The sequence below is a fragment of the Phodopus roborovskii genome, unplaced genomic scaffold, assembly GCF_943737965.1.
Source record: "Phodopus roborovskii unplaced genomic scaffold, PHOROB, whole genome shotgun sequence".
In the NCBI taxonomy this organism is placed as follows: Eukaryota; Metazoa; Chordata; class Mammalia; order Rodentia; family Cricetidae; genus Phodopus; species Phodopus roborovskii.
In genome coordinates, this window is record NW_026126409.1 from 999,236 (window position 1) to 1,014,977 (window position 15,742).

Below are 15,742 nucleotides of genomic sequence, written 5' to 3' on the forward strand. Positions count from 1 at the left end.
TCAAGGGCTAGAAGTATTTCGTGTCTTTGCAGTGTGTGCCATCATCATGATTAATCTCTATACTTTCATTTTCTGATTAGCCATCCTCAATTTATTTTTCCACATTTCTCTTGTTCTGCAGCTATTAATGAAGAAGTGATATAGGATAATTATTTAATGAAATGGGCTTACAGAGGAGGAACTGGAGGGAACCTCCAAGTTTGGGAGTCTGTGATAGAGAAGTAAGCAGTGAGGCGGTCCCACTGGGCTATGTGTCTGCTGAGAATCAGTTCTCAGGGACTAGGCACAGGGAAATCTCACAGGGCAGACCCTTGAGACATCTTATAGCTGAGTCCTGGTCCTGTCAGTTAGGAGGGAAGATGAATGAGCTCCTGGTGTTGGTCTAGGTGTGTGGCCTAGCCACAGATGTTGGAACTCCTAGAAGGAGATAGTGGAGTCCATAGCAAGAACATCGCCCTGAACCTAAGGTCCCCTGTAGAGAGATGGAGCAAAGCAGAGCCTGTAATTCTATGCATTACCTCTCTATACATAACAAACCTGAAGAGCTTGGGAGTAGTTGCTTAGCTTGGTGATGTGGTTTTGTCTCTCATGGGGTTGTCATGAAGTTGTCATTTCCTAATTTGACTACGGCTTCAGAATCCTTATCTATCCCCACTGGCTGGCCCGTCTCAGTTCCACACTGGGTATTGCCTGGCTTTCAGTTTATCACCTCATACTCTGTTCCAAAGAGTCTCCTGAATAGAAGAAAGGAAGAATAAATGAAGAGAGAGAAAAGAAGGGAGGGAGGGGGAAGAAGGGGGAGAGGGAGGGGGAGAAAGAGAAAGAGAATATGAGAGAGTGAATACAGAAGTAGAAGCTGCAGTCTGTTCACACGTGATAAAACAAATTCCACACCACGTTTTTAACCCCATTTTTCTGGTTGTTCACATCAAAACCCAAGTACACCTGGGACAAACCAGATAGTGGTAGGAATACCAGGGTGCAACATTCTAGAAAGGCCATTTTGGAAGATGTCTGGCACAGTCCACATACATGAATTGAAGTGAGGCTCTGAAGTGAAGGGGACTCATGTCTAAGCACAGCTGACAATGTTAGATTATATCCATTTTGGAGAGCATCTGCAAACTCTGAATAAGGATAGGAACCCTTTCATAGTATCCTTTCCATGCTTTCCCAGGATGTTGTGTTTATCCGTATCCACGAGATGTGATTTGGTGTATAGTCTAATGGAGCCTCATTTGCTTCTTTGTACTCAAAGAGCTTGCTGTGTGCTCCAGAGAGGAGCGATTGGTATGGTGGTGTTAGGGCTTTGGCCCACTATTTCCTGATTCAGCAGACACTGCCTGTTTCTTTCCTCCATGTCTTGGCATGCCTGCACATGGGATGGAGAGGTCTTGTTGAATTTATTGCATCTCCTTGAATAGGTTCTTTTATCACTCACAAGGCCTGTCATTATTCACACTGCCTCACCTGATCTTTCTATGAAGCTACCATCTTTTCTGTGTGCTGTGACAGCATTTTATCCACAGGGTTTGTCCAGCAGTCCTTTGTGATTTGTGAGCTTCTTGTAGACACAAATAGACTTTTACAGGTGTTCTGCATGGTACACGGCCTTCATGACCAAAAAGTCTACTGAGAAGGAAATGTCAGGACCTTTCCTGATAGCAATGCCAGTCCTGAGTACAGAAATTCTAATATTCACTGCATCTCTGGGGCAACTTGTAGGCTCTGGTTGGTTTCATCTCCTGGGAGGTGAATGGTAGCAGTACCCATGGGCACTGGCATATTTTAACAGATAATAATCATTTCTATCATTTTCCTCCCATTTTTATTAATTTTTATTTATCCGCTTAGGACTATTCTCAACCTGATATAATAGCAGATCGGAACGTGGAGCTGATATTTTCCATCTGTTTTAATGACATCTGTCTGTTTGGGGCTCAAATTACAGATCTTTACAAAGACACCAGTTCCTGCAAATGCTTCTAAACTGGCTGAAGATGGAATTTGTATTTAATCACTTGTTCTCTCTTCCTTCCTCTCTCTCTGTCCTGTGTGTGTGTGTGTGTGTGTGTGTGTGTGTGTGTGTGTGTGGGTGGGTGGGTGAGAGAGAGAGAGAGAGAGAGAGAGAAGAGAAGAGAAGAGAGAGAGAGAGAGAGAGAGAGAGAGAGCGCTCATGCACATGCATCTGCATCTGAATCTGTTTAGTCAGAGAACTAGCAACCTTGAATGTCAGGAGCCATCCATCTACTTTTTTGATATAAGGTCCCTTGCTTGGACCAGAGATGCACAAATTAGGTTAGGCTGGTTGGCCAGCAAGTTCCAGAGATCTGCCTGTTTATGCCTCCCCAGTGCTACCTCCAAACGTTTTTACTTTGAGGGCTGGGAATCAGACTCAAGTCTTCATGTCTGTACAGAAGGCACTTTCCCAACTGAACCATCTACCCAGCCTGTCACCTGTTATTTTATTGGGGATGGGCTGTCTGTGTTCATATATAGAGATAATCCTAGTTGAAGGAACTAAAACCAATGTTGTTGGGTCACTGCTGTGCCCACTAGAGAACTAGGAAGTCCCCCAGATATTCCTTGGTCTCGGTGGGTTGTCAGGACTTTTGTCTAACTTCTATTTGGCATCTGAAGAAATTCAATCCATTGCTACATTCCTTGGTATAGGCCCATCATGCCCTTCAGAAAGTCTGTCTTCAAAACTTAGGAAGAGCTGCCAATTCCTTAAGCAGCCCCTAGCCATGAATTGCAGTTATAAATCACTCAGGGTTATTCTAATGGGAGGGGATAGAGTCTCATCCTCACTGAGAATACTGAGTGTGAGAGCTCTGGTCCTACTCAACAGGCTCTCGCACTTCACAGGAGACTATGGAGAAGCCCTCCCTCAAACAGTTCCACTCTCAGAGCTCATAAGAATAGCAATGAAACTCATCAGAGTGCCATTGTGCTCTGTGTCTCCTTCAACCCAGTTGGTAAATACAGTGGCAAGATGTGGCACATCTCAGAGTCATCCATAAAGGCTAGCCAGGAATGGGAAAGCACTGGGTAAAACCATCAGTGAGAATGCGGATATAAAATTGTAAGTGGCAAGAAGCCTGATGAATACAAGGATTTCTGATGATTGTAAAACCCAAGTACCCACTTCTTTTCACCCAAGCATCCCAAGTCAGTTAATGATAGGGTTGTCTTCTTCCTCCACCTCCTCTCCCTGTCCCATTTCATGAGAGATTTAGTGGGACTGAAAATCCGAGTTCCTCGTCTAAGTATTTTAAACAATAGCACAGTATGACTGTGATCTCATAAGGCTATATTTTTACTGTCACCTTGAATGTATAGTAGTCCCTGGTAATTACATGGTACTTTCTATCTGCAAGACAGTAAACACTTTATGCACATTAAATCTAATTCTCCAACTCCTCTGCCAAGACCAGAGATTGTGTTGAATCTCCACAGCTCCACTGGTTCACCCGTGTTTTACTGGTGTGTCTTTTCTGAAGGCAGAAATGCTGGTAAAGTGACCCCCCACTCAAGCATGACACAATGTAGGGTTAAGTAAAATGTCTGGGCTTTCCACAGAAGCAAGAGCATGAAGGATTGGTGTTTCATGACTGCAGCAGTCAAATACCTGTCTATAGGCCTCTGTACCATCACTAGTTACTATGTTTGATTACGGATTAGATTCCTAGGAACATTAGAAAATGTTTTGTCTGTTAAAGGATGCAGAATGTTGTTTCTGATGCATTGTCTGTTCCCAATATTTTACAAAGAAAAAAATAATGCCGACTTTTTGGCAGCAATTTTTGGCATCCTATTTTTTCTTCCTAAATGTCTGCTCTTCATTCTGTAGTCTGTTCATTGCTGAGAATTTCCTTTGCTGTGAAGAAGTTTCTAATTTCATGTAGTAATAGTTGTCAATTCTTGAGGCTATTTTTTTTTTGTGCTTTTGGGATTCTATCCAGAAAGGTTTTGCCCATACCTGTGTTTTGTTTTCTATGTTTATTTCTAGTTATCTCAGAATTTCTGGTTTCAATTTAATTTCATTTAATGTCTACTTTGAATTGATTTGTACAGGGTGAGAGGTACTGTTATAATTTCTTTCTTCCTCATGTCAATATCTGTTTTGCCAGCACCATGTATTAAATAAGATGGCTGCTTCTAGTGATGTTTGTGACAATTTTTGTCAAAAATTTGCAGTCCATAGTTGTGAGTGGTTATTTCTGAGTTCAATTCATGTTCCATGTCCTGCATGACTATGCCTATGCCAGCACCCTGTTGTGTTTATCACATGTTTCAATAACTCAGGCACCATTATTTTTGCATAGGATTGGTCAGGCACCTGTGTTCTCTGTATTCCTGTATGAAGTTTAGGATCCCCTAACTTCCAGGGTTGACAGAAGGAGCCTTTACCCACTGAGTCATCTCACTGCCAACCCCAATCCTTGTAATCAAAGCACTTATGGGTATAATTGATAGCCTATAGTTTTAATTTTCTGCTAACCTTTGTTGTTGTTGTTTGAGACAGGGTCTCTCTACATAGCCCTGGCTGTCCTGGAACTCACTGTAGACAAGGCTGAACTCAAACACAGAGATCTGCCTGCTTCTGCCTACAGAGTGCTAGGATTAAAGGAATTCACCACCACAGCCCTAGTTTTAATTTTCTTAACCATAGTCTTATTGCATTGCCTTGGTTAAAGCAGCATGATGACTTCAATCCATTATGCAAATGTAACATTTATTTCATTAAAATTTGTTAACATGATGGTATCTCTTAAGTTACTACAGCACAATAAATTGTGTTGAATGTTCTGTTTCTTTGTTTTTGATTTTTTATTTTGTCTGTAATGACAACGTATTTAAAATAAAAGTCTTTAAAATGGCAGACTAATATGATAACATGTCCTCATTGACAATTTACTACTTGGCTACAATGAGCTAGTCTGAGAGATTTCATTAAAAACAGCAAGGTGCCTGAGCATCAAAACCAAGATGGTTTTAATCACAGAATTATAGTAATTATACAAATCCTGAGATTTTCATCAGACATAAAAGGCTTCCAAGGGCAAGCATGCACTTTAAACCTTGTACTAATAATTATGTATTGTTCTAAATGATAGTTGAAAGACTCCCTGGGGCCAGAGAAATTCTAGAGAATATATCAGAGACAAAACATTATATATTAAACTTTTACACAAAGTGGAGCAATAAACAATTTTGGTGGTGTGGGGACATTAGTAAGAGGCTTGTCTCCTGGGCAGTGCAAGAGGGCTTTCTCTGTATGAACATCAAATGCACCAAGTGCATGATACATTCAGGATGGGCCAGTGAGCCTGGATCATCACCATATCCTGAGTCAGAGAATGGCAGTGGAATCTCTTTGTACCAGAGGATCTGTAGTTGCAATTTCTTCTCATAAAGACTGGGGCACAATATTAAGAAAAGAAGTAATTATTAGACCAGATTCTAGACTGCTGAGGTTGAGCACAAATATTGTAAAAAGCAATTTCACCATATAGGTATTATTTAAAATGTCATTTTCATAAAATGGCAGAGTGCAGATCCTCCTTGACTTTAAGATACCTTGTATGTAAAAATACCAGGAAGGGTCTATGAAAATATTCCTAAACAAAAATATTTATTTGATCCTTTTTATTGGTTTATTGATTAATTTATGGCTATAATGACTAGGATGGTCTAAATCAAACTATTGTGTCAAGGGTGCTGTCTGTGGTAGAGGAGGGAGGAAGAGTAGCCTTTGGGACATGGAGACTTGAGTCTGGCTTGCTCCTCCTTTATTACAAGGATTGAATGTTGGGGTGTGGTCATTCTAAGATCTACTGATGACTAAGCAAGACACATAAGTCCTCGTATAAGCCAGAAGAGTCAGCATCTCATCTCTTCTCTCCTAACCCATCCCTTTCTGTGGTAGAGTCCTCTTTGCCACTTGCAGGTGTTATTAGAGATTTGGCGAGATCTTTGTCACAGATTCCTTTGACTGTGTTACCATCAGCACTTTGTACTTCTGTATTTAAACTTCTGGATACTTCTTTACTTATTCAGAAAGCTCAGCATCTATTCTGATGGCCCTTAGGCCTGCTCCAGAGGACAGCTAGCATACAGGTATCCACATGTGGCTACTAGCCAGCACTGGTGGAGAAATCTGCTACCAGTGAGTTCAGTGACATCGAAGTTTTGCTTTGGAGCACTCCAGTATGTATCTCCATGAAGAATTACAATATACTGAAAAACAGAGATGAGTCAATACATCAGTCTCCATTCTCAGCAGAAGTACTGTTTGTATTTAGCAATGATTCCTACCCAATCTTTTTAGGTTCCCTTTGATGCACTTTGTGTTATGATTTACAGATACACTTATACTTAAGTATCTGCTGTAAACAATTTCCATAAATCTTGTTGTAGGAGTGGGGAGCCAATTGACTATTGATTGTCATAGTGAATGGGACTTCAGAGTCTTACGCAGTGAATTGCAATTTCATGGAACTGAATGTGGGGTTCATGAGAAATTCAGCAACTGTAAGATTTCTAGACATGCAGAGAGAAAAATGACTTTGAAATCAAATGCCCAGTGAATCTAAGTGTTTCTAGCAGTACTGACCCAAGCTGCACTGGAACACTTCATGGAAGCCTTGATTCTTAAGACAAAACACGTGCACTTTGCACTGCACATACTGTTACACCAAAAAACAACAGTGAATACCCAAAACATCTCAGCCCAGAATTATGTTATGAACTGCAGTGTATTTATTGAATATGCAAAATTTTCCACTCTTGTCGATATATGTTGGCTTGATTGTAGTAAACAAAGTATTTTTCCTTCTGCTGTTCCTCAGAATGTAAGTATGAAATTGGTGTATCTTGGATTTGATTTTGTTGAAATATTTGGATTAAATATATTCTATATGAGTTTTCCACTAGGTTTTCATAAATAAAGGCTAAACAAATGTTGACTTTGGATCAGGACAGCATTTTCAGCAAATTTCTGAAAAAGCTTTAAACAGGCTTCTACTGGTTTTCATTATACATTTATGCAAAGCGCTTTACTTAGCATCAGTGATTATAGAACCAGTTCTACAAAATGATGAACATGAGTCTTCCATCCTGTAGTACCAAATATTCCACCAAGTTGAATTATGTACACTAATCACATGGAACTCATTAATATGCTCATCTGCGATGAAATCTCACTTATGATCTGATACAGCTTGCCAGAAGATCAGAATGCAAAGCCAGCCACAGCCACAGAAGCTAGGCAGTGGTGGCACAAACCTTTAATCCCAGGACTCAGGAGACAAAGGCAGATGGATCTCTGTGAGTTCAAAGCCACCCAGGACAACACGAGAGTGAATCAGTCTAAAAGAGAACTAGAGCTCACACCTTTAACCCCAGCTCTAGAGAGGTATATAAAAATAGTAGTAGGGCATTCAGAATTTACATGGCAATTAGTCTCCAGTCACATTGAGGACAGGATACCCCTTCCAGCCTTGGCAGAGGTAAGAGCTTTCTGGTGGCTTGGATGTTGTGCTTCTCTGATCTTCAGTGTCTTTATTAGATCATAAACAATATATCACCACACACATCTGCTTATTCTTCAATAAATGTGGCAATTATATTTATGTAAAAGAATCACTTTAAAAGAAATGTATGTTTTGTGGTGACTAAATATTTGACTTGTGTGCTCATTTTAAATATTTATGTGCTTTGGATCAAGTGAAACTTTCTCAGAAAGGGATCCTGTATGTAAAATGTTAAAGACTGAATAAAACACTAAGGGTACCTGTCCTTTGTGTCTTCTCAGGTTCCCCCTCATCCTTGGCATGTCAGGAGGACAACGATGGGAACAAATGAGGTTCCATTTGACTGATTGTTTCTGCCTGGAAGATCTTCTCTTGGAAACAGGAGAGTGGTCTTGTGTCATGGTTGACATCTAAAGGCAGGCCACATTCTAGAAGGAAATGGATATAATTGGTCCAGGGAGCTTCAGAGGCACTGTGATCTAACCAGGAAAGCCCTTGTATGGGGCCTTTCTGGCTTCCTGGGATGCTGCACGTGCTGGACACATGGCCTGCACCTGAATGAGAATGGTCCGCCGTGGGCTGCTGGGGTGGATTTCTCGGGTAGTGATTGTGCTGGTACTGCTTTGCTGTGCCATCTCTGTCCTCTACATGTTAGCTTGCACCCCAAAAGGCGACCAGGAGCAAAAGGGACTGCCCTGGGCCAATGGCCCCACAGGCAAAGATGGCTACCAAGCGGTGCTGCAAGAGCGTGAAGAACAGCATCGCAACTACGTGAACAGCCTTAAGCGGCAGATCGCACAGCTCAAGGATGAACTGCAGGCACGCAGTGAACAGCTCCGCAGCGGGCTGGACCAGGCCAGCGATGCCACTGGTCTGCGCTCAGGCTGGGACCCTGCGCCAAAAGCCCAGGCCGATCTGCTGGCCTTCCTGCGTGGGCAGGTGGACAAGGCTGAGGTACATGCGGGTGTCAAACTGGCCACAGAATACGCTGCCGTGCCTTTTGATAGCTTCACCCTGCAAAAAGTGTATCAGCTGGAGACTGGCCTGACTCGCCACCCTGAGGAGAAGCCTGTGAGGAAAGACAAGCGAGATGAGCTGGTGGAAGCCATCGAATTTGCTCTGGAGAGTCTGAACAGCCCTGAGGAAAGCAGCCCACACCAGCGTCCTTACACAGCTGCAGACTTCATAGAAGGTTGGCATGCATGTATTTTGAGGGTGTGGGACAGGGATTGAAGTGTTTTGTGAGGGAGATACCAAAGGTGTGTTGTAGTTTCTTTTATCAGAAGCACTTGCTTCCCCTCACTTTCTCTTGGAAACTACCATAAATACAGTTTAGTTGCTCTGTCTTAGTCAGTAAAGGGCTTGCCTGGAAAGTGTGAAAACTTGGGAGTTCAGATTCTCCACACCAAGATAGGCAGCTCACAGTTTTAGTAAAAGACATTGTAGAAGGAAATCAGTTGGTGAACAACTGAGAAGACACCCATTGTCATCCTCTGGTTTCCACATACAAGCTCATGTGTGCACATCCACTCGCCCCCACAAAAGAAAAGAGTTAAAAGAGACCTAAATAGAATATATAAGTAATTTCATTGTGCCCTTTACCATAGACAATTCTAGTAATTGGATTGGGCTGTAAGACCCAGAAGAAAGCACAGAGCAAGGCATTTACAAGTGCCAGACCCTGTTGGAAGCATGTTTTGTGTACATTTTGTGTTCAGTAGGACCCTGTTATGGGACAAGGAAAAGGAAGTACTTACTTACTAAGGGAAAGGCTGGTACTACAGACATAGCCAGGACTTGCACCCACGACTGAGCCTTGAGTGTACATCCTTAACCAGTGTCACGTATAGATTGCCATCACTAATGGAAGTGAGAGGAGATGTTCACTTCTTTCATGGGCACAAGGCAGTCTGGGCCTGATTGTGTTTGTGTCTGATTCTTTAGGAGACACTCTTCTTGTCTACTTTCTGGGAAGACTCATTGGTATCATCTTAATTGATACATTATTACTGGTTCAGGAACATCTACTAATCTGGAACAAGCTTTTGAAAGATAAAATCTTCAACATGGCCAGAAATACACCTGTGTCTTTTTAGTTGTTACCTTTTCTATTTGGAAACTATGCCATTGCCTCCAGGAAAGACTGTTTCTCTTCAGTCAAAAATTCTCCCAGGCAGGGATGAGAGCTAAAATATTCAAGTGTTTGCACTGAAAGCATAAGGACCTGCCTTCATTTGCCTAGGACTCCACCCTACCACTACATGCAAAGCCAAGTGTGGTGGTGCACACTTGTAATCCCAGTTCTAGGGAGGTGGACACAGACACATCACTGGTGCTCACTAGCCAGCTAGCCAGGAATACCTGGCAAGCTCCAGACCAGTGACAGACCCTGTCCTCTACATGAACACACCTATACATATTAGCCACATATGCACCTACATATGCAAGCTACACACACATGCTTACCTATGCACACATGCATATGTGTGCCCGTGTGTGTGTGTATGCACACACATACAATCCTCTGCTATTTCTTTTGCCCCTTTATGCACTTGACTACCTTGAGATTTTTTTTAACTTTATATCTGAGCCATAAATTCATGAACTTTTAATATAGAATAATTTTTCACACACTTAGAAGCAGGTAAAGAAATCACTTACATGATCAGTCATCTGGTGAGATGATTTTTGTAATTCATGTACTTAGATACAACAAAGACAGCACATCTCTAGCCACTAGCTAGTGTAAAAATAAACACATGATGAGCATTCAGTAAGAGTTCAGGCTAGGATGAGACAGCATCACATTTGATGGTGCTTTGTAGTTTATGAGGTTTATGTATTATTTTACTAGCTGACCCTTGAGGGATATCATTAAACATCATTTTAAAGAAACCACTACTATGCTATGCTCCCGTGAGTATGCTATGGATTGCTGCCCATATACAAAGCAATTTGAAAAGAACTTGATTACAAATCAATGCCTGCAGCTTGGAAAGTTTACCCTTTTGATTTTTAATCTGCCTTCATTTTTGAAATCTCCATCTGCTTGCTTTTCATTATCTGGTCTTGGTATATAAGGCCAGTCCTTCTCAGGCAGCAGAGATACCAACCTGGGTTTGTTTGCTCTGAGATCTGACTGACTGACTGTTAAAGACGCTGTCACCCAAGCTGCCTGGTGTTGGTTCTATGTATAAAACACTGCTGATAGTCCTAGGGAAACCAAGTCACAGGTAGCTTCTGAATTTGGTGTAAGTCTAGACAATTATTCTCATGTGCTGAACACAAAACACTCTTATTTGTGTGTGACTAATAGGTATAAACAGCTCAGGTTATTTGATTTTTAAATTGTTATCCATAGCAAAGCAATATGGGGGCCATCTTCTATGATCATAGAGGCATTTGGGAAGAGTCTAAAGTCAGAAGAAGATGCAGGAAGCAGAATTTAAGTTCAACATAAGAAGCAAATTGAAAACAAGGTTGCCTCAAGATTGAGTGCAATTCTTATTACTATGGAATCAGCTGGAAGACTGTTGCCAATTGTGATTCTTGCTGCAGAGAGTGGTTGGATTGGATTATACTCCATCCTCTCAGTCTTGGCTCACTTGTCTCTCATCTACACCTATTCAAAGTGAAAAAAGCAAATGGAAAAAGTCCATTTGAGATCTGTTTTCTACAATGAGTTTGAGCAGGAATAAAGACTTTGCTAGGAGTAATATATTTTTAAAAAAATATTTGCATTTCTAAACATAATTGGAGAGAAAGTGATTTTGTCTGATGTATGAGATTTTGGTGGTTCAAAGTTGGAGTCATTTTGCAAAAATCCATGGGAAATTAAGTTAAACAGTAGTGTTCTGTGTGCTCAGGAGATTCTAAACGAAGTCAGTAAATCTGCCTGGCACTGAACTAGCAGGCAAGGATGGGTTGCCTGTGGGTTTACTAGTTCCTTCTCCTGTCGCTATTACCAGACACTTTAGGAAGAAGCATGGTGGGAGGCAGGTCCATGATGCAGGTAGATACCCCTCATCTCACATTTTAGTGGAACAGGAAGCAAGAAGCAAACAGAAGTAGGCTGGAGGCGTGACTCCTCAAGGCCCTCCTCCAGTTACCCACTTCTTCCCCCTGGACTAAAGGTTCCACAATCTTCCAGAGACAGCACCACTCAGTGGAGACTAAGTGTTCAGACATTTGAGGCCAGGATACACTTAATATTCATATCAACAAATTATTTAAAGAAATAATAAAATCCTATGTGGTGGAATGCTTCCAGGTAACCATGGTATAAAACTTAAGATGAGGCAGGTGACATGAGCTCTGTGTGACTTACAACAAGATCCTTAGGCTCCTTGAGAAATGTCTTGGCCTCTGTCAATAAGAAACTTGCTGTGCATGTTTGCCTAGGCTCTTCCTAGACTCAGGTGGAAGAGTGCTCCCGCATCCACTTGTTGGGTGACCAAAGGCAAGTCACTAACCCTACAAAGTGAGAAATTGAGAACAAACACTCACGACATCTGGTGTTACTGTGATAACTCTGTCCTTCTACAGAGCTTGCAGAAGGAGACTATCACACATCTGCCTACATATTTAATATCTATAGGATTTTTTATTTGTCTCTAAAATCTAAGAGGAACAATACTTATCTCTGTTTAGGGTTTCTCACAGGCACTGAGTTTTGTGCCTGTTGGATTGTCATTCAATAGCATTAACATTTTGCAGTCATTTGGGAAGAGAAGTGGATATCAGGCTTAATCAAGCTACTGCACTGGAATATCTAACTGTTCATCTCCTCATTTCTTTACATTTTATTACTTATTCCTTCAGAGGAAGATAGACACAATGGCATGCCATTGTCATTTGTCTTTGATTTCATGTTTCTTTAAGAGAGTAGCAAATGTGTTGGCATCATTCCACAAAGCAATTTATCTTTCTAAATCTTCTGCAACCCTAGCTGGGCAGTGATGGCACATACATTTAATCTAGCACTCAGCACTTAGGAGGCAGAGGCAGGGGCAGGGGAATCTCTATGTGTTCAAGGCCAGCCTGTTCTACAGAGTGAGGACAGGGAGAGCTGAGAAACCCTATCTCGAAAAACCAAAAAAAAAAAAAAAAAAAAAAAAAAAAAAAACAAACAAAAACAAAAACAAAAACAAAAACAAAAAACTTCTGCAATTCAAATACATGACAGTGGGACCCTACATGAGCATTTAGTGTCTGTTGTCATGGTAGGGTTATTCTATCACTTGCCTGCTGCTACTGCAGGGTTAGTGGCATGGAGAGAGAGTTCAAATGACTCAAATTGGGGGTGTGACTTAGTCAAACTCTAACCCATCAGAAAGACTTTTAAGGTGCTGTGGTTTGAATTCACCCCTCCAAAAATTTAGGTGTTGACAGTGTGTCAGTCTTGGATGTTTGGGCACTGAAGGACTAAAGGCTCAGGAATGTGATTGAGGTCTTTACAAAAGAGGATTTTTGCATCATTCTGTAGCTGCCCTTCCACCTTCACCATATGGGACACAGCATTCCTCCACAGAGGATGCAGGATCCACAGATAATGAACCTGCAGCAGAGTGGTCCTGAGTTTACAGGAGTCCAACACTGTGAAGACAAATTATCTTGCTTCAGGTTTTTTTTTTTTTTTTTTTTTTTTTTTTTTGTAGCAATGAAACTGACTGTGAGAGTGGTACCCTGGTGTATGTATGTATGTATGTATGTATGTATGTATGTATGTATGTATGTTTGGAGGTTACTATATAACTTTGTAGCAGGTTGTTCAGTCAGTCCTGACCTGCCCATTACAATCAAGACTTCAGGGAGCTATTGAGTTCTAGAGATCCATTGATTGTTTGTCACAATGTGACTTCTAGGGGACACTTTGCTCAAGCTTGCCTTGTCAAATCAAATTTAACTCTAGGTCTGTATTTTAGCAACCTACTGGTAAGTTATATGCCAGGGATGACACTAGGCAGAAAAGAAGCTCCTCCCTCAGCATTCATACCAGAGACATGCTTCTTGTTAACCACTTGGTGTTGAGTCAGAAATACACAACACATTGGAACAAATTGCTCTACATCTGGGGATCCAGCAGCAGAATCAGGAAATAGTGGGGATTCTGCACCCTGGGTGACCTTTGACTCATTTTTATGGTATGGCGGTACATGGGGGGGAACTGTGGTGAACATGAAAGCAAAGTGTATAAGGTCTTGGGGTATACTCCAGAGTCCTAAGCCAGTGTCTACAGGAAATTGAAGGCATAGGCCTTCTGATATTGTTCTGTTGGATCGGCTGCACTGGTCTGTTCTTAAGTCATGAGCCAGCCTATGAGGGATCAGGTTCCTCTCTTCCTCACTTACATACTCCCCTCTACTGCTCTTCAATCTCATTTGTTTGCTGATGCTTTAATTTCCTGTACAAGGGATAAATGACTCTGGAATTAGAGATAAGAGGCTTAAGTGCAGGTAAATGATTCAGAACTACACACGGTGCAACAATTCCTCCTGTGCTGATGTCAAAAGGAAAGTAGCTATGGTTATCTTTCCAGTGGGCAGGAATCCATATACAGGGCTCATGCTAGAATAATACACTGCTGTGGCCCAAGTGTTTGATACCCTACCTTTTTATTTTGTTTTGAGATTTACAACTATGTGGCTGATCCTACCTCTCACATTGGGAAAGTAGGGAGGGATAGTAAAGAAGGAAGGGCACTGGTATCAAGACAATCAACTCTGTGGTTCTAACATGTTGGCAGAGGGTCAGTTCCATTGGCCTTTGGGAAAGTGGAAAGCATGCAACCTGTGTAAGACATGCATTTTGTTATAAGGTTGAGAAACTGGTGAGAATGTGATTTTGTAATTGGCAATTTTATTATCCTTATTTGAGGTAAGTTAGTTCCCGTTGAGACTTTCAAAGTAGTGAGCTTTCACTGTTCTTGACTTACCTTCTACCTTAACAATATGTTTTGAGAGACTGTAGGGTGTGGCTCAGTGCAGGAGCACTTTCTTATTATAGGTTCTAACCCTGTTAAACAGAAAACAAGAAAATAGGAAGAGAAGGGAGAGGGGGGAGGTCATGAGGAAAGTAGAAGAGACTGAGGGAGGAGAAGGGCGGGAAGGAGGAAAGGGAAAGAGAGGGAGGAAAGGAAGGAAAAGAGGAGAAAAAAGAGGGAATGGAAAGGGAATAAAGGCAAATAAAAGAGAGGAAGGGACACAAGGGCAGACAGGAGAAGGCTCAGAAGAGGGAGGGAGGAAAGAAAAGAGAGAGAAGAAGAGAGGGAAAGAGGGAGGAAGAGGAATGAATAATCTAAAAGGGAATTTGTGATACTCCAGGAGAACCAAGATGGAAGAACTAGGCTTTGACAGGAGAACTCCATGGAGGACAAGGGAATGGGGCATGGCACAGGTTGGAAGGACATGTGGGCTATGACAGTTAGGGAACAGACAAAGAGCACCTTCATACACATGTGTAGCTAGAGGTGTTCTAGGCCTGCTGCTCACTCCTCAGCCTTCTAAGCCATGCATGTTGCTTCTGGGAAAAGAGTCATTTTGAACCTGGCTCTGGCTTTTTTTAGTTAGGGAATAGATGGGCCCTCACCCCGAGGCTTCATCAACATACATGTATGGAATGCCCCCTCTGTGTACAGTGTCTCAGCTGTTTGAGAACTAATGAAAGATAAATCCAGTTGTCAAGCTTAAAGCCCTGATAAATTGTTTATGCAGAGAAATAAAACTCTGAATGAGGGAGACTTGAGTGGAAGGAACTGACCCTTAGTGGCTCGAGCTTTAGAGCCAGTAGCAGAAAGCAGATGAGAGGTCAAGGGGGAGGTTGAAGGTGGTGGGGCTTCAAGGACAAGAATGGACACTGGGGGAGGTAGCTGAGAATGGAATGAGATAGTCCTGGAAGACAGATTGCCTTGAACATGGGGTTAAGTCAGTGATAGGAAGGGATGCCATCATCACCAGGGAGTAGGCCCAAAGATCGTAGCTCCGTGAAACTGAGGATGGGGCACAGAGATGCTTTAAATTTGCAAGAGGCTCTTGAGCCCCGCATAGCCTCCTCCTCACTGTTTCTACAGGCTTCTAGTGTTCCAATAACTGCAGCATCCTGAGGTCCCCTATAACCTGTGATGGTGATAGCTGTGGCTTATTCCAGCTGATTGCATGTTTGAGCACATTCTGACATCATGTAAGCACAATCTCATGTAAATTTCT

At 41.9% G+C, this 15,742-nt stretch overlaps 1 protein-coding gene across 1 annotated transcript in view; it reads left to right on the forward strand.

The window, feature by feature from the left end:
• Nucleotides 1-7,998: 7,998 nt before the first annotated feature.
• The window catches only part of Csgalnact1 (chondroitin sulfate N-acetylgalactosaminyltransferase 1), an 89,737-nt gene continuing 81,993 nt past the window's right edge, over nt 7,999-15,742 (forward strand). The window contains exon 1 of the mRNA XM_051181927.1: nt 7,999-8,730. Coding sequence (XP_051037884.1) covers nt 8,097-8,730 — 634 coding nt within the window. The 5' untranslated portion in view covers nt 7,999-8,096. The remainder of the gene's footprint in view (nt 8,731-15,742) is intronic.